General features: G+C 39.8%; 1 protein-coding gene across 1 annotated transcript; it reads right to left on the reverse strand.

The window, feature by feature from the left end:
* Nucleotides 1-557: 557 nt before the first annotated feature.
* LOC112152346 (potassium/sodium hyperpolarization-activated cyclic nucleotide-gated channel 3) lies at nt 558-16,304 on the reverse strand. The gene is made up of 8 exons (XM_024281858.2): nt 14,917-16,304; nt 9,191-9,614; nt 8,600-8,761; nt 7,167-7,385; nt 6,235-6,381; nt 5,597-5,837; nt 4,668-4,832; nt 558-3,385 (listed from the first exon to the last, which is right to left on the reverse strand). Exons 1-8 carry the CDS (start codon nt 15,564-15,566, stop codon nt 1,902-1,904), a joined length of 3,492 nt encoding a protein of 1,163 aa, XP_024137626.1. The 5' UTR covers nt 15,567-16,304; the 3' UTR covers nt 558-1,901.
* Between the last annotated feature and the right edge of the window lie 3,251 nt (nt 16,305-19,555).

Consider the following 19,555-nt stretch of genomic DNA (forward strand, 5'->3'; position numbering starts at 1 on the left):
GCACATTTTGAACTGATACAGTCTCTATAGAAACAGACTAACAAGATTAAAAATTATAGTTTTTTCCATTTATAATGTGTTTGCTTCTTCACAATGTTCATACCACTTTCCTTTGCCACTGCAGTGCAAGTTTGGTGTGGGCTCTGTACCCGTTACCATGACGACGCTCCACTTTTTGTGAAAAAAGGACTTCAAACCTAAAAACGCATTTCTTTTGTAAGTGACCAGATTATAAGAGAAATGCATGATCAGAAATTACGGTAACACAGAGGCGACCACTGGATGCAATTCCTGATAATGCACATCTTGCAGGGCATTATCCCTTACTTCAACAAATCAAATATATATTTATATGCAGTTTTGTTTTGAATGTCAGATTCTCGTCTTAGCCGTTTTCTGATTTTTACTTTAGGCGTTTTAAAGGTTTTTAGTGACAACATGGTGTTATTATCATTTCACAATCAATCAAGCATCCATTCCACCAGTATGGTGGAAAAAAGCAACAACAAAAACAAACAGGACAAACACCTTAAAGCATATGTAACTTTATTGCATTGAATTCAGTAGCTAAAATAATATGTGCTTAACATACAGGGCATTAAATCATCTCTGTTGGTATAAAGGCAACAAATAGAGAAATAAACTAGTTAATAGATGGATAACTTCTCTCCTAATATGTGTAAAAATGAAAATACTTAAACCTAAACTCAATCCCAGATCATCACTGACAGGTGATTGGAGGATAACGATAATGAAGGATGGTTGAAGTCTACTGGCAGTGAGCGGCTGGAATAAATGACTTCTCCTTCACTGGAGGATGTTTAAAAACCAAACTCGAGCAACTGGAGGTTGAAAGTCACTGGATGGGAAGCATCAGTGATGGCTGGTTGCTCACAGCTCAGCAGCAGACGGACATTTCATCACACTGATGGAGAGTGCTTTTAGAAACAGCAGCTTGATGCAGCGTAGCATCACGAAGCAGAGACTGCTCAAAAATTACAATCTTTACAACCAAAGAAGTAAATATGCAGCAAAATGACCCGTCGGGGTTTCTGGTTGAATGCCTCTCCAAGTAACTCCGTTTAGCCCTTTGACTGGTGCGAGAAACATTCACGTCAACCTCAGTGCATTGCTGGTTTTTAGGTTGTTTGATTATCCACAATTGCTTTTAAAAAAATAATAATAATAGTCATTTCCCTTATATTACTGAGTTCTAACTAAAATCAGAATCTCAATCATTGACACAAATGCTTTAAATTGACAGTAACTATTTACACACATAAAAAAACACACAGATAATTGCATATGTTGCTATTTTAGGCCACGATCCTCCACTCAAGGGGAAGTTATTGCCAGTCTGAAACGGGTCGGCCTCCATTATTCCATTTGTCTTTAACTGTCGCACACGTTCAAACCGAAACATTAATGCAGATTTACATTCATTTCTCCATCTTGTTTGTGTGACCCCCGTTGGATGTGCAATATTGCTGAAAAGCTATCCTGGAAGACATTCCATCCTCAGACCTTCATATCTGTTAAAGTGCTCAGTCTGTCCCTCTGCAGATCACTGAAGGAAAAGAGGGGTCCCGCATTCAAACTTTAGAAAAGGATATAAACAGAGGGCAAGAGTCATTTTTGGTTTCAGTCTCAACTCAGTAAAGTTGTTGATGTATCTAAAAGTGTGAGTAAAAACTGTGAGTTTCAAATAAATATCAGGGAGAGAGGTTAGGATATAGAACAGTTGATTCTTTTGGATTGTAAATGGAAAGACTACATACTCTGTGCAACAGAAATATATCAGTCTATGATTCAAACTCATTCACTCTGATTGAATCCCCTCCTGCATGGTTCAAAAGATGGGGTGATTCCTGTGACTCCATGAAGAACGGTGTGGCTGAAACTCACAAATTGGAGGGCAGTTTGGACTGCTTCTGTTCACTCTCTAACATTTCAGCGGGGGATCTGGGCAGCGGAGAGGCAACGCCAGAGGGCTCGGCGCCCAAATGTGTCCACGGAGCAGGGTGACTCAGGGTGAAGGGTTTGTTGACGGCCGTGGAGGGGACGGAGAGTCCTGCTGCCCCCTCTGAGGAGCCACTCATAGCCAAAGGCCTTTCCTGGTGTGTGTAGCTATGAGAGCCTGAGATCGTTTTTATTTGCTGAGTAAGGACATCCGCAGGAGACTCTTTCAGAGTAGAGGCCGTCCTGGCAGGGCATGAGGTCTGAAGAGTTAGACAGCTTGTGGTGCCGGGGGCGTCGGGGACGTGTAGAGTCCTTCCCCTCACCGGGCTCTGTGTGCTGGGGCTATAAACGGGGGGCGTGTAGCAAGGTGAGGCCTCAGCAGAGCCGTACTGTGCCAGGGAGGCGAGGGCCGAGTGCTCGGGGACAACTTGGGGGAGGAACGCGGACTGGACTCCCACCAGGGAGTGGTGGGCCAGGGAGGCTGCCGCTCCCACTCCACTCGGAGCGGCAGGTTGATGGAACCCCGCGGAGGAGTAAGCGGTAGGGATGATGGGAAAATGTGGAAGGAGCACCTCGCCAGACGTCTTGCTGGCTCTGTCGTGACTCACCGCGGTTTGCTGTACGGAGGCCTGCAGCTGGCTCAGGATGGGGTTCACAGAGCTGCAGATCAGAGGGCTTATGGTGGGAGCTGGGAATCGTACTGGCAGCCTCCCCGGCACCCCCAGCTGCAGTAAACCCAGGGGATTCGATGGGGCTGTCATGGCACCAGCAAAGGGTTGAGGGTGGAGCTGTGGAGAGCAGGTGTAGGAGATGGTGGTCTGGGTCATGGGGAAGACTGAGGCGGAGAGAGGAGGGAAGGAAAGAGGCTGGTGGATGGGAAGAGGGGGGGCGGGCTGCAGGCTGCCGGTGAAGATGGGCTGTGACGGCAGGGAGAACGGCACCGGAGGAATGGGGGGAAACTGAGTCCTGGGGATCTCCAGAGTTGAACTCTCAACCATGGAGCGAAAGTTGGCGGGGCTGGCGGGGGAATTGGCCCCTGAGCCACTGGATGTGTTCAAACCCACCTGCACACTCTTGGAATGACTGCTGTGGTCTTTCACTGAGCCGGTAACTGGAGCTTGAGGATGGTGGAAGAGAATAGAGGGCAGCTGAGGGTGGTGAGCTAAGGCCAGAGCCAGAGGGGTGGTGGCTGCCGCAGCTTGAAGCGGGGCCTGGATCAGCGGCGTCCAGATGACAGGAGTGGGGGATGAAGGAGCAGAGGGGAGATTGAGACTCTGTGCGGTGCTGGTTTGGATCAGCTGCGTGCATTGAGCCATGTCGCGGTCATGTTGCACGATTCTTTGGATGATCTCTGTTTCTTGAAGGTTTTGTGTACCGGAACTTTGGTGATGCTGAACTTTATGCTGAAGAATAGAATTCCTCTTTCCTGTGATCATAAAAAATGATAATTTTTTAGAGAAATTTATGTCTCAAACACAGATGTTTTCATCATTTTTTTTGTTTAAATTATTTTAAAACTGTCTTAATACATGTATATTACAAAATAAAAAAACATCTTTATGACTGAAACTAAAGTAAACGACTGAGAGTTCAAAGAGACATGGACCTCTAGAAATTCGTCACTCAAAGATAAATTACCAATCACATAATACCTTAGCTTTAAAATAAAATGTAATTCTGATACCTGACATCATAATAAAATTTCTAGCCAGCTTTTGCTACTTTCAATCATCATTAAAATATTTTTACTAAATTTTCCAAGTCCAAGAGGACTCGCCCCCTGTTGGCCAAAGACATATACTACTGGTTAAATCATGCTGTGTTATTGAGTTGTAGATGCATTTATTATGAAAATAATTAATATAATATAATATAATATAATGTAATATAATATAATATAATATAATATAATATAATATAATATAATATAATGAAAATAATGTAATGTAACATAATATGATATGATGTAATATACCGTAGTGCACATGTGTCAAAGTCAAGGCCCGGGGGCCGGATCTGGCCCTCCAGGTAATTATATCTGGCCCTCCAGGTAATTTTATTGTTAATGGATCAATGTTATCTTGCGCTCATGTCTAACTTGTATAATTTTAACAATATATATTTTTATTGAGAATAAAATATTGAAAGTTATTTAAGGCTGAAGTTGATTTATTCTGGAAGGATATTAAATAATACTGTAATAATACTGTTTTTATTTATATTTATGTTAAAAAGTTACGCTTTTAAAGTTTTAAAAACTTAGTTTTAGTTTGTTCAATAAATGTTTATCCTATTCATCTCTCTACCTAAGGTGTGTTTTGGATTTTGGCCCCAGGTGAGTTTGACACCCCTGTTGTAATGTAATCTAATGTAATATAACGTAATATAATGTAATACGACGTAATAGAATAGAAAAGAAACGTTTTTTTAGACCACACAATGTGACATGGAGTGGCCCCTCCTGTCATGTTCTGTTGGTGGTCTGGTCTTTGTCATCCTAATTATTTAAACTCTCTGTGTCTTCAGACCTGTAGATGAAAGGCTGCAGACTATAGGAGGTTTCTCTGGTCTTGATACAGGACAAGTATCATGCTCCATTTGAGATTTTAGTTCATTTCAGATTTTATTTATTGTTGCAACACTAAAAGTATTTCCATATTTACATTTCTTATAAAGTTCTCTTTTGACTTTTTTTCCCGGTGACTCACCGATGCGGTCCAGGCGGTCTAAAGCCACGGTCTCAAAGGCCCTCCTCATCATTGGATATTCTTCTAGCACCTCATTGAAGTTGTCCACAGACAGAGAATAGAGCCTGCAGTAGTTATCTGCTCGCACGCTGGCTGTGCGTCTCCCTCGGGTCAGCAGGCAGATTTCTACAAGAAAAGAAACATTCGACGCCAAGAACTGATGAAGCAGGTATTAGCAGCAGGCATTCAAAACGGATCGTTAATGTTGTGTCTTATATAATAAACTCATCATTCTTATGCAAGACGTGTAATGCACAGCAGTTGAATGCGTGTCTTTTTGTTGCACCCAACAAAGAAAAGTGAGGAATGGTGTCGGATGATGGGACACGGAAGGACTGATGCCTTTGAACTCCACAGATGGAGCACTTAATGCAATTTCTGCAGCTTACAGTTGGTCCTGGCCTCAGCTGCCGTGCCAGATCAGACAAATAAAATAATGTGCCATTAAAAAGAAAAAAACAAAACAACAAAATATAAACCAAGAAAAAAAGACAGATTTCTGAAAGCACTTAAGTATTGACAATAATACATTCTGTGTGCTGAAGAAAATTCAATCAAAGTCCAGGATTTCTAATGTTAATCTAAAGCGTTTGATTAAAATCTGCAAAACATAAACAAAGATGATCAATCAGGAAAATAACAAAAGGAGATTTTTTTTTTTAGATTTAAACAGGAATGGAATCAAAAATCAGAGAGATTTGCTCCTCTTAGTGCCGTGGCCTTTTAAGGAGATGATGAGGACCTTTTTTTTCAAGCTGTAATGGTCAGGGAAGTTAATCTGCTGAGTGCTTATGCAAAGTAAATCAAAACAAATCTTACAATCACCGCTCCTTCGCACACGTATTAAAACAAGCCCCGTGCAGACCAGCAGGCCAGTTCGCAGAATTCACCTCCAAAATAAGAGCCGTCGGTCAGCTTGGTGTCCGTGCTGTTCTTGGTGATAACGCTGACGACGCCATGCTGAATGAAGTACATCTTCTTGCCGTTGGTTCCCTCTCTGATGATGAAGTCTCCCGGCTGGAAGACCTCAAAGCGAAGTTTGGTCAGCATGGAGGTGACAAAGTTGGGATCGGCGTTGGCGAAAAGTGGCATGGAGGCCACCAGTTTGCGACAGTTGAAGTTGATGATTTCCTGAGGAAGACACAGAAAAGAGTCGTAGACTTTTTATTTTTTTGCTGAAGGCAGAGGCTTGGGAACACCCGAGCTTCTCCATGTGTACATTTCAATCATTATAAAAGCAGCTTAGTGCTCTGTTAATAAAGTTCTCTGCCCTCATGCAGCCATAACTAATCAGATTACATGACTATTAACGTTATCATCCAAAGTAAGACGGCCATATTGGATTATATCATTAATTGTATGTGAATCATTAAAAAAAGGATTTATTTATATATTTGCAAAAAGCAAACAGAAGAATCAATAAAATTATTGCTTACGTTTTATTTGTAGTCTGTATATTATTATTATTATTATTTTTTTATGAATCAAGATAAATCTTGCATTAATAGTGTGGCTGATGTGAGCTCACCTCCCGCAGAGGCTCATTCAGCTCCTCCAGGATGTTCTCCTCATCAAACATCTTGCCCTGATAGCGGTGCTCGTAGTAATCGTGGATCCTCTGTCGCATGTCGGCGGGGAGCTTGTGGAACGACATGTACTGCTCCACTTGTTTATACTGCAACCGCAGGACAACAAGGGTCAAACCGAACCGCGCCGAACCTCAGCGCTCCAACAGCCAAACACGTGTTAACTGCAACTTTTGTGGCTCTGGGCCTTCAGGACCGCAGCAAAATGCAAAGTCATGTGAAAAATAGAATGTATTAAAGTGATTGATGTGCCAGGTCAGAGGTGGACTATAATATATCTCATTATGTTAACAGTCAACTGTCAGGCCATCTGTGAAACCTGCCCACAGTGCAAAGCTGTGACTCTCCCCATCTGACAAATACAGTTGTGCTCTGCAGGCAGCAGCTAATGACATTAACGCCTGTGTCCTTCAGCCGTGCACTCTACCAGCAGACCATCAGAGAAGTCAACCTATGTGGGGTATTTCCTTCTATGAGCATCCATGAAAGACAATTTTTTTACACCTGAGTTTCCTGCTGCGCTCTAAAATATGTATATTAAGAAAATAAAAAGATTGATTTAACCTCAGTCTGTCTCTAGAATAAAATGTTTTTTATTCATGCAGAAAAACCAAAATGGAAATAAAATAAAAGCGCTTCCTGTTTTAAAAATAAAAGCTTTATTTTGTCAAATTTGTCTTACCAATTGACTCAATTTTGGACACTAGTATGTGTTAAAAATGGTCATTACAGCCTTCAATAATATTGTATTGTTCATAAATCTATCTAAAAGTCTAACATTAACATCATGACAAAAAATAGTGTTTTTTTTTTTTTTTATAGATTCTTGTTTTAAAGTCATCAACATAAATACTTTAAAAAGACATGCTCCCACCTTTTCTTGGTACTGTCTCCTGGAGGAGTCCAGAGACTGAATGAGCGCTGTTGCGTGGCCCACAAACATGGCGAAGCAGGTAGCCCCCACGATCATGCTGAGGATGGTGAGCCACACGTCAGCCATGCCGATGGGGGGGTACAGGCCGTACCCGATGCACAGCATGTGACTCATGGCCTTGAAGAGGGCGTAGGAGTACTGCTGACCCCAAGTGTCGTTCTGGAAATGGACAAAAAAAGAGCCTCTCTTTAAAATATCTCTGAGTAAAGTTTGATGGGCACAGATGATGAGACGCTCTGACCTGAAACTGTATGAAACTAAAAGCTATGAAATCCTGTAGATAAACAAAAAAAAGTAATTTTTTTTGTATCAAAAAAGCGAAATAATAACAATCTTTGCATGTTTAGCAAAGCAAAGACTTCTTTCTTCTTATTTAAAAAAATATTATTTTACAGTTTAGTTACATTTTTAACATTTTATTGTGAAAATACTCCTCAAGTTGGAAAGTTTATGAATAAATCAAAGTATTTTTTATGCTTGTGAAACTACAAATTTATTGTGGTTTTAAATAAAAACAGTTAATTCAATCAAATGTTTTATGTGTGGTACACTTTTTTTTCCTTTGTCTAAAATTTTCCACAAAAATGTTTACTTTGTTTCTAAGAAATTTTTAAATTTTTAAATTTGCAACTCAGTTAGAAAACAATATAGGGAACTTTATACTGGATCATAAATACTAAATTCGCAAAACAAGAGTGTCAAAAATGAAGACTTTTCCTGATTCTACAAGCATTAGAGGAATAAACAGCTGGTTATTCAATGCACTTAATGATCTTCTCTTTGGTTTTCATTAGCACTTTATTATAATTAGTTTGCTTGTCAGAAGATGAGACACATAGAAACCCATTTGGAGAAGCAACTAAAATGATAAATTTAGTCGGGACTGTGTTCTGCACTTCCCTCATCACACAGGGGAAAGATTATAACTCCAGTGGAAACATTTCAGGCCCAAAAATGCTTTTAGAAAATGTCTGAAGGTTGTTTGGAAGGCTTGTCAGGAGGACATGTATCTCCAAGAAGCAAAAAAGTCCCATCTGAACAAATCAAAACACATCTATTTCATTGTGAATTAAACCCAAAGTTAGAACAGTTTAGTTTTTTACTTTTTTAAAGGCCCAACTGATTAGATGTTTCTTTAACAGAGTGTGATCAAACTGAGAGAAATGTGCTTAAAAGGTAAAAAAAAAAAAAGTGAGATATAATTTCAGAAAGCCTTATGACATTTTTGTTGAAGTGGATCTATATTTTTGTAAAACACATTTTGGTTTTCAGGTGGAATTCACCCTATAAAAGATGAACTTTTTTATGATTTCCTGACATGCTGAGCAGGAAAAGGATGTATTAGCGTTTCATTTCAGTCAAAACACACTCACCACCATCTTGTTTCTGGTAACCCAACAGTCTGCAGGGAAATCCTGCAGCATGGGAACCAAGAACTGCAGGCAGCCATCCCAGTGGCACAGCAGCAGCATCATGGCAATCAGGTTCATGATGCGCACCATGGCGCTGGCGAGATCGTACGTCATGTGGAAAACCTACAACAGAGATTGTCTGAATTAAGGGGAAAAGACAGAATTAAACACATCTCTTTCAGACTAAACCTATGATACTTTCAATCTCTCTGTCCCTCAAGCTGGAGGATTTGAGATGTACATTATGTGCTCTGATGGACGCAGCGAACTTCTGACTGATAATCTTTTACAGAACAGCAGAGGCTGTTTTAGTGCTGAGCATCTGCAACAATAATGGCTGAATGAGATGGAGCATAATGCAGATATGATAATGCAGGAAAATGTCTGTCATGTTTAGGAAGTAGCTGATGAATGCGTGTGCGGAAGCGTCACATGGTTTGAACAGAAGCAGACACGAATTATGCATGGAGTAAATTAACTTTCACTGGCACAGATCAATCTATATCGCTCCTATTTTGAATGAGGAAGGACAGATGCAACAGCCTCCTCTACCTCCTCCCACTGGTGGATGTAGCGGATGAGTCTGGAGAGGCGCAGGAGGCGCAGCAGGCTGAGGATCTTGGTGAAGCGGACGATCCTCAGGGCTCTCGCTGTTTTGTAAAAGTCTGAGTCGATGCGTGTCTCCACGATGAGGAAGATGTAGTCGACGGGGATGGAGGAGATGAAGTCCACCATGAACCAGCTCTTCAAGTACTTGATCTTGATCTTCTGGGGGTCCAGGATGATCTCCGTGTTGTCCTCTTTCACGATCCCCGTGCGGAAGTTGAGGACCAGATCCATGAGGAAGAAAGTGTCCGACACAACGTTGAAGACGATCCAGGGGGGCGTGTGCTCGTCTTTAAAGAAGGTGATGCCCACGGGGATGATGACCAGGTTTCCCACCATCAGCAGCAGCATCGTCAGGTCCCAGTAAAACCTGAAACACCCCGCAGAGGAGAAGCATTCACACATCAAAATAAGAAGTTGTTTGTTTCCTTACATGTTATCTGACAGAAGAAAAAGAAAAACTTTATGTCAAATGTCTGGAAATGTCAATAACACAAATATAAATGTATATCTTGGAGAAACTGTGAGACAGAAACTATTGTGATTTAAACTGTAAGAGTGACTTTCAGCAACGTGCAGCACAGTCAGCGAGCTACCGAGGTGTAAAAAAATCAATAGAACACATCAAAGCCACTTTGTGTACACAGCCTAAGAATACCTAAATAAGCTGAGAGCAAGATTTTCCACTTCCAAGGTTCCAGTGAGTTTAGATTGCTTTTAAATGACCAAGACTGTTCAATTAATAAATAAATAAATAAATAAAATAAAACATACATGACTATGAGGAAGCAAAAAAAAAAAAGTCAAGAAAAGACATTTACTTTGGACGCCACAACACTTAAGCGCACATGAGACTTCAGGAACACAATCTGCTGTCATTTTCGGAACATTTTTTGAGCGTTTTCTCAAACTGAAATAGAAATATTTGGTGGTTTGTTGGTACAAATTTCAGAAAACACGTTGGTGGAGAAAATCAGGAAAAACAAACTTTTTTTTTTTTTTTTTAAAGCAAAGGTACAAATATTTTTACTGGATTTAAATATTTTTATTATTAATTTTTATTTTACAAGGATATTACCATTGAGATAAAAAAATATATTTTTTGCAGGGGAGTCACAATCACTTTACAACTCATATAAAAATATTAGAACAATAAAACATGAAAACACCCAAAAAATGAAAACACTAAATATAAAACTGTGAATCGTTAACATAGTGAAATCATTGATCAAAAGAAACAATTTCAGTATCTTGTGGAAATATTGGTTTCTTTACAGATACAACTATCCTATTTTTAAGTCATCAATGAATAAATACATTTTAGTAATATAAAATTGCTAACTTAAGAACAAGAACTAACCAATGTCTTTAATTGCTGGTGATTGATCACAAGTCAAGATGTGAAGTTTGTTTTAAGAAACAAGCAAAAAAAAAAAAAAAAAAATCTGTAATATTTTTTTTTTGTTAAATGTTTCTCTATAATCACTACATGCTCTGCATAAATATCGTGCTCAAAATATTTTTTTTGTCTAATTTATTGTCTGATCCTTTTAATATTGCTTTTAAATTGCATTAATGTATATTTCCATTCTTTTTGGTGTGCCAAATGGAAGTTAATTTTTCTATAACTTAATTTTGAAAAAGATAAAGGTCCAGAAGAGTAAAAAACTATATTTTTTACTGCCAATATCCCATTTTTTTCATAATTTGACAACAAGCAAATCACTTGTTAAATAATTGTATTAACATGAAAGAAAGACAAAGCTAAACTGGTGATGAGTTCTTGTTACGTGATCAGGGATTCTTATTTTATACACAGATATTGATTGCAATATATATAGTATTACTTTTATAGTATTACTAATAGAAATATTGATGTGTATTTGTGTGATTGTTTATGTTCTTAGAGGAATAACAGCTGCTTCTACGATGGCAATAAAAGCTTGATCTATTATCCAAACTTCTATCGTGTTCTTGGGTAAAAGAGTGCTGAGCAGAGAGCAGAAAAATTGTCCTTGCAGACTTCAGATAAAAAAGTCAGACTTGTTACTGCATGTTAAACAGAGATTTTCAATTCAATTCAACTTTATTTATATAGACCAATATCACAAATCAATCGCCTCATTGGGCAAAAGCAACACCAAAAAAATCATGGTTTTACTTTTAAAAACAGGAAACTTTTTAAAGCAAAACAGGTTCACGAACACTTGAAAAATTACCACAATTTCTCATTCACTTTGTAGCGTTGTGATAGCACAAATATTGATCCTAATGTGGTCAGTCCATGTAAGAAAAACAAGAGCATCCAAATGAGATCTATTGTGATTCTTCTTGATATAGTTAAAACTGAATCTTTAGTAAATATAAATTTCCTTGTTTTATTAAAAAATGTCTCATTTTCTGTTTTGCAAGAAAAATGTATCAAGCAAGTTTTTAATTAGCAAAATAATCTGAGTTTGGGAAATCATGTCTTAGTAACCAGAATTTTTTTTCTAATTATTGATAAGACAATTTTTCTTACCCCACTTGCAGCTTTTTAAATGCTTTTTTAAAGAAAATCTTTCAATGAGGTAAAAATTTTGACTCATTTCTAGGGGTCTATTTTCTTACAGTGTAGATGTTGTAGGTAAAATGTTAAAGTGCCAAGTTTAACTTCACTGTGAATCAGGAGGATAGTTCGGTCACATACAAGAGCCTGCCTGAAATTAGGTCACTTTCAGAGATCCGTCAGTCCATTGATTAAGCAGAAGCCTGAACATGCAGCTCAAGCACAGGAAAAGGAACCGCTCTGCACAGACACATGCATCACAATGAACCCTGCTTAGACCCCTGACACTGAACCCTCGATGCTTTATGGATTTGTAATTCCAATCAGAAAAAAACTCAGATTAGGAAAAGCAGCAAAAGTTCACTTTTGAATGGAAATATGCAGCCTTACCAACGATGTCTAGACTGCTGTGATGCCATGAAGGACAAAACTGCTTTACTCTTGTCGTTTTTAGTGAAAATATTTTATTAATTTTATGTGAAACTGGCTGAATATGAAATTAGCAAAAAAATAATTTTGTTAAAGACGATTAATGTATTTTATTAAATCTATAGGCTTTTTTTCTGTAATATTTGTTATTGTTTTAATTAAAAAATAAAATTAAAAATTCAATAAAAAATGAAATAAAATATAAAAAACAAAATAAAATAAATGAAAAACAAACAAAATTAAATTAAATAAAAAATACATCAAAACTAAACTAAACTAAACCAAACAAAATAAAACAAAACAAATTAAAATCAAATCAAATGAAATTAAATTAAAATAAATTAAAAAACAATCAAAACAAAAAAATTGAATGAAACAAAACTAAACAAAAATTAAAATCAAATCAACTTTAATTTAATTAAAATAAATGAAGTTAAGTTATGTTAAATTAAATTAAATTAAATTAGAATTAGAATTAAAATTAAAATTAAATTAAATTAAAATAAATTAAATTAAATTAAATTAAATTAAATTAAATTAAATTAAATTAAATTAAATTAAATTAAATTAAATTAAATTAAATTAAATTAAAGAAGCTTTAAAAATGTAGTTTATATGGTAATTGAACAATGACTGGAAAATGCCCCCTCAAAGTGAAATCCTAACAAAGCTCATATTACAAATGGAACTTTCGCTGTATATTTGTACAATAGATAAACATGTGGATGCAGTGTGTTGTTTTGAAGTTGAGGGGCAGTGAAGAGGTTAGTCATCCTACATTTGTACCTCGTGCAGTTACTAACACCCGAGCAGCAACAGGGAGCATCAAGAGAGAAAAATAGATAAATAAATAAATAGAGAAACCGGTGAGAGCGGGGTGGCCATTTGTTCTAATCAGCTTTCTGTTGTTCTCTGCCAAACAAAGCATTTGCATTTCTCTCAACATCTGCCTGTTGTCTGTGCTCTGACACACTGCTCTTAATTGCATGTTCCCACTCTGGCTAAATCAACCGTTATCTCCTGAGAATCCATGTCATCCACAGAAGTCAGCTCCCATCCAGCCAGATGTTGAGTAGTTAGCATTACACCGCTCTGCACTCACAGTCCTGCAGAACACTGGAACAGCTGGGCCAAACGCATAAATAAATAAATAAAATTAAAGGTCTGCGAGGGACAGTGCATTAGCGCCGTCAATTGCAGACAATGCTGAGGGCTCTTTAAGCTGGCCGTGCACACCTGCCAACAACAGGTAACTCTGATTTGGCGCCAGCAGAAGGTCTTTTCCGGTGAACTGGACGAATTCCTCACTATTTGGGTCACAGGACGACTAAAGATGCACAAAAGCACAAAGAGAGGGGAGATACAAGCAAAGTGAACGCAACAAGGCTTAAAATGGTCAAAGAAGCTTAGATCAATCAGGACAGCTGAAAAAAGGGATCGCATTTGTACTAGAGATACTTATCTCTTGCTGCCAGAGTGCAGCTGAAGCACAACAGCCTGCATGCAGCTCAGTGGCTTAACACACACCTGTACTGTGGCTCAGGTCCACCAGCAATCATATTAACCATATTTACACAGCATGCCAGTTCAGTATGTCTGCTCCTGCTAGCACAGAGCTTTCACATCAGGGGGCTGCAGAGGTCATGCTGGAAAAGGTTTAACAGAAGAAGAAGAAGAGGTGCGTGTCACATTCCAGCCCCCATCCCAAAAAGACAAAGAGAAGTCAAATCCCTGAATAATCTTTAGTGCTGCAACTTAAAATGAGATGTGCAGGATAAAGCATTCACCCAAAGAACCACGCACTTTGCACTAAAACCCTGGCCCAGCTCAAAGTGTGACTCCAACTAAGCACCAAGCGATGACACCTCGTACCTCAACCGCAGAGTTAACAGCTGGACAGCCTGATTCCTCACATCATCATTTCCATTTCAATCCCCTCCCTCTGTCGCTCCCCCATCCAGCGTTTTGTGCTGCGTCCCCTCCCCATCCACACCATTTCTGCTCCATTAGACTAATTGTGTTGTAATAATCTCCACTGATGTGTGCTTCTAATATCTTGAATGGTCATGTTACCCTATTTTGATTACCCCATTTCCAACCCCCCTCCTGCACTTTCTGTAATCCCCTGCCCTCTTTGAAATCATAAAAAAAGTGTAATTCAGATGAGTGGGGGGAGAGAAAAAAACTGCAGTGACACACATCAGGGTACAATACCATGACAGTGAGCCTCAAGGTTATATGTCACGAAAATCCCTTGGTGGTGATACACATCCGGTCTGCATGCAGTGTGCAAACAAGAACTGGAGAGTAAATTAGACAATTATAGACTGATCCATGGGGGATAACATTTTTTTTTAAATGCACAGAAAATTGGTGGTTTGGATCATTATGATGCTGCAGCAGAAAGAGGGTTTATACTCTGCATATGTGTTTTAAAAGCACAATGACAACCAAGATGTAAGAGGATTTGCGTGAGTCTTTTGTGCATCAAATGTTTGCCTGTCTCCAAATAAATAATGATGCTCAGGAGTCAAAGTGTGCAGCCCATCAGCTTATGAAACATGCATGATGATCATGTTGCAACCTCAAAATAATCCACAATGGTTTAAGACTGTTCAGGATGAATCATTATGATCATGTTTTCCCCTTTCACCAGAAGTGTGTAACAGGATCACTGTGTTTTTGCTTCAATTACCTAAAATCACTGTAGGGGTGGATTATCCAGAAGCCTGCAGACTTTACGCGCTCCCTCTCGTGCTCCACGGCCCTCTCACTCCCCAGCATCCGCAGGGAGAACTTGTTGACTCCCGGTTGGAGCATCGCGCCAAACTGCCGGTGCATGAAGCCAGCCTGGTACAGGCGGTCATCCTCCGGTATGATCTGCTCCACTTGACCCTCCAACTTGATGAAACTTGACTGGTCAAAGAGTGAGGGCGGCCCCGCCGCGCCGGCCAGCTGCTGGGCTCCGGGGCCGCGCTCCCCGGGGAAACTCTCTCGGACCCCCGCGTCAGCCTCCGGGAGGAGGCGCCGCTGCTCGGCCGAATCCGAGCCGGGATGGTGGTGGCGGCCGGTGATGGAGGAGATGCTGCCCCTGAAGAAGCGACAGTCCCCGTTCAAGTTGGGCTTGACCGCCACGTCTCTGTCCAAGTCCTCGCTCCTGGCCTCCTCAAAGCTCCTGCAACTGCTGGCGGGAGACGGGGAGGACAGTTGTTTTAGTCGAATACTTTTCCTTTTGGCGTCCTTGTCATCCCTGTCTCCTTCACTGTCACTCACAAAGGGTTTTTGCACAATGTTTTGCGGCAAACTGTACAGCCTTTTGCGCATGGAAGACTGGAATCTCTCCATTGTGCGCAAGGAAAAACCCAACAGAATATTTAGTAAGAGCCCATGAAAACAGGGGGGTGAATCATGGATTTCATACAGTTGGGGTGCAGCAGAGACGGCGCATCCGCAGGACGGGTCCTGTCTTCTCTGACACCTCCGGATCAAACATTGGGATGAGTCAACAACACGCAGCAATCAATGGAAGAAAAAGGAGAAGTCAACCAAAAAAACGAATATAAATCCAGGTAAGCTCAGAGACAGCCGGGGGCGCATCAGGATGCAGCGCGCTGAGCGTCGGACGTGCCTGCTGCTGCTGCTGATGCTGCTGAGCTCCTCAATGACAAAGCATCCTCCCCACCACCTCCCCCCGAAAGATCTGACTCTCTCTCAGCGCAAGGTGAACAAACAGCAGCGCGCATGCATCTCTGACATCATTCATCCATAAAGCCCCCTGCTTTTCATTAACGTGAATATTGACGGAGCCAATCTATCGGGGTTGCCATAGAAGCCAAGGTGGAACGTGCGCTCTGCACCCCTCCCTGCATGTCCGGACTGCTGGGGAGGAAAATTCAAGGAGCTCTTCTCGGAGTTGCTCCCTGGAGTTGAGGCAGACTTTCAGATTGATGAATCACTGAAGGGACTGAATCATTACAAGTCTGCAACTACTCCAGCTTTGGTTTGGTTCCATTTGGAGCAGCTGATGTTCTTCAATGGCAGAAAGATGTGTTTATTTTGAAGGACGTCCAGCTGTGTTATATGTCCCCCTTTGAAAGTCTGCTAAATAAATTATTTCAGATGCAAACCCCAAAAACACTTTCTGCAGGATTTTGTTAAACCTCAATATGAGATTTTTCATGGCAGAGGCTTTAGTGCTGCTTCTCCGTATGCTGGCTTAGCATAAATACAGAAATAGTTAAAAATAAATACTTAAAAGAACACAAAAAAATTATAAATCTGATGGTATGAGAGTAGTTTTTTGCTGAGATGGAAACAGTAAAAAAACTAAAGAAAATGTACTCTCACTTGGTCAATAAAGCAAATTTCTAATCAGCCAATCTCATGGCAGCAACAAAGCACATTTAGGGATGCTCAAGACAATCTGCTGCAGTTCAAACCGAGCATCCGAATGGAGCGATTGAGGGGACTTTAAATGTGGCATGGTTGTTGGTGGCAGACAGGCTGGACTGAGTATTTCAGGAACTGATGATCTACTGGGATTTTCACAACCATCTTGGGTTTACAGAGAATGGTCAGAAAAAGGGAAAATATCCAGTGAACAGCAGTTCTATGGGTGGAAATGCTTAATGTCGGAGGTCAGAGGAGAATGGTCAGACTGGTCCTAACTGATGGAAACTCACTGGTTACAGCCGAGGTCTGCAGAAGAACATCTCTGAACGCACAACATGTCCAACCTTGAGGCAGATGGACTGCAGCAGCAGAAGAACACACAAACTGAGACTACCGTTAACCCAGACTCACCAAAATCAGACAACAGAAGATTAGAAAAACGTCTGGTCTCATGAGTCTCTATTTCTGCTGCAACATTCAGATGCTATGATCAGAATTTGGCATCAACAACATGAAACTATGTATCCATCCTGCCTTGTATCAATGGTTCAGGATGGTGGTGAAACGTTAGAGGAATATATTCTTGACTATTTTAGGCTCTTTAGTACCAGCTGAACATCGTTACAACACCACAATCTACCTGATTATTGTGGCTGACCATGTCCATCTCTTTATGACCACAGTGAACCATCTTCTGATGCTACTTTCAGCAGGATGATGCTTCATGCCATAAAGCTGGAATCATCTCAGACTGGTTTCTTGAACATGATAATGAGTTCACTGGACTCTAATGACTTCCACAGTTCTTAACCCAATAGATCACCTTTGGGATGAAATGGAGATCGGCATCGTGGATGTGCAGCTGATAAATCTGCAGCAACTGTGTGATGCTTTCATGTCAATATGGACCAAACTCTCTGAGGAATGTTTGTTGAATCTCAGCCACCAAAGATTAAGGCAGTTCTGAAGGCTGAAGGAGGTCCTACTCGATTCAAGCAAGGTGTACCTAATAAAGTGGCCGGAGAGTGTCTATCTATCATATGGAATTGCTATATAACTCATTCAACAGGGATTCATTTCTTTTTCTCCAGTGAATTTAAGCTCAATTCATCATTTTCTACCCTCTGACTTTCAGTTCAGTTTCATTCAGGATAAAAGCTTCATTGGTTTGTAACCCAAAATTTAGGGTTAAGAAAGTCAAACATTCTGGAGTTTGACAGAAACATGGTTTCACTTTTATTTTTAAGTGGCATGAGTGTTCATTCTCCCTGTAAACAAAATTTACCTAATATGAATGATGTCATAAAAAATAAATGTAAACATGAATTAAAAAAAATCTCATTAACATTGGTGGGGAAAGCAGAATATAGACGACTTTGTGTGTGTACTGAGTGTATTTGTTCCATATTTTGACAAAAATAAATGTCATGGAAGAACCCCATTACTATAATCATATTGTTTTAAACTGCGTGGTTCTCCACTTAACCAAAGAAATGTGCACATTTAGGAAGAAGGTTTGAATCTTAGATACTAAGATCTGTTCAAATGAAACACATTTAAATGCTTAAAATGAATATGAATCCAAGAATTGTGATTTATTTTAATGCATTTTCAAATATAATAGTCAATATTTCATTTTATTTTAAATGGTACAACTCCTTTTAAAAACACATTTAAAATAACTAACAGTAATTTTCTACATGGTGGCTGGATTCCTCAGTTGGCTGCCTGCACGAGTGGCTCATGGGAGATCAGCATTCAACTCCCAGGGAGTGCGATGAGCTCATTCCAGTGTGGGTCTTTAGGCAAGACCCCTCACGCTTCTGTCTTACTATGAGTCCCTGAGCAGGTCTACAGCCCAGATAAAATACATGTTTTGTCTCAGAAAGAGCATCTGACGTAAAACTCTCTGCCGATCCAAATGTGTGGATCAGTGAAAGCTGATTTGCTGTGGCGACCCCTGATGGGATATGCTGAAAGGTCAACACCAGCAATTTTCTACTTACCCTTTTAATTTCTGCAGTACTTGCTACAATTCTTGTTGAATGTCTTATTTTTCTCCCTAAAGAATTTCCTCTTTTTACATAAAAAGGCAGTGACCAACCCTTGCTGAGACAGAGCGGTAAGAATTCTCTCATTCTGTTTTTCATAGCTTTTATATTTGGGGCTGTGGTGGTGCTGTTAGCACCTCAGAGCAAGATCATCCTGGTTTAAACACTGACTGGGTTATTTCTGAGTGGAGTTTGCATGTTCTCCATGTGCATGTGTGGGTTTTCTCCAGCTTTGTCTAAATACACACTTCATGGTGGATTGGTGACTCTAAATAGTCTCTTAGGAGTCAGTGTTTGGTTCTGTGATGGACTAGCAATCTATCCAGGATGGACCCCACCTTCAATGCCTGTAACCCTGAACAGTGTAGAAGTTACATGGCTGAATTTAAATTGTTAAATAATCTAAATGAGACAATAAAGATTCTTCATGTGTAATGCAGTTACAAAATTATATTTAGTGCACAGCTAATATTGGACCGAACATGAACCCTATAGACAAGTTGTGAGACATGGTTAGGAAAGTGATCAAACTTTTGGAATGTATGTTTTTTATTTGAAAAGTTGTTACAGAATAGAGTGAAAGCAGAGACAGCAGGGCAAAAAAAACATTTGGGTGACAGATTCTGCAAGTTTTCCCATTCAAAAAGATGAGAGAGCTGTATTGTTCACCAATAGATCCTTGAATCTGAAAATCTATTTGATCATGATCAATAGATGATCATATAGATGGTTTTGTTTGTAAAGAAGTATAAAAACCTTTGTGCCAGAGTCTGTGGTTGTTGTCGCATTGCTTGCCCTCACTGGGGCGGCTGGGGTTCAGCGATGCAGGCTCATGGATGTGGAATGGAGCCTGCGGCAACAAGTTTCTTTGATTTAAAAAAAAAAAAAAAT

This window comes from Oryzias melastigma, linkage group LG6, assembly GCF_002922805.2.
Source record: "Oryzias melastigma strain HK-1 linkage group LG6, ASM292280v2, whole genome shotgun sequence".
In the NCBI taxonomy this organism is placed as follows: Eukaryota; Metazoa; Chordata; class Actinopteri; order Beloniformes; family Adrianichthyidae; genus Oryzias; species Oryzias melastigma.

What these genes read in the sequence shown, in the direction of transcription:
- LOC112152346 (XM_024281858.2), bottom strand. Translation starts at nt 15,566, where the DNA reads ATGGAGAGATTCCAGTCTTCCATGCGCAAAAGGCTGTACAGTTTGCCG. An exon ending in TTACCAGAAACAAGATGGTG is followed by an intron (nt 7,386 to 8,599) that starts GTGAGTGTGTTT and finishes GTCCATTTCCAG; the next exon opens with AACGACACTTGGGGTCAGCA. An exon ending in AGACCGCCTGGACCGCATCG is followed by an intron (nt 3,386 to 4,667) that starts GTGAGTCACCGG and finishes TTATGATCACAG; the next exon opens with GAAAGAGGAATTCTATTCTT.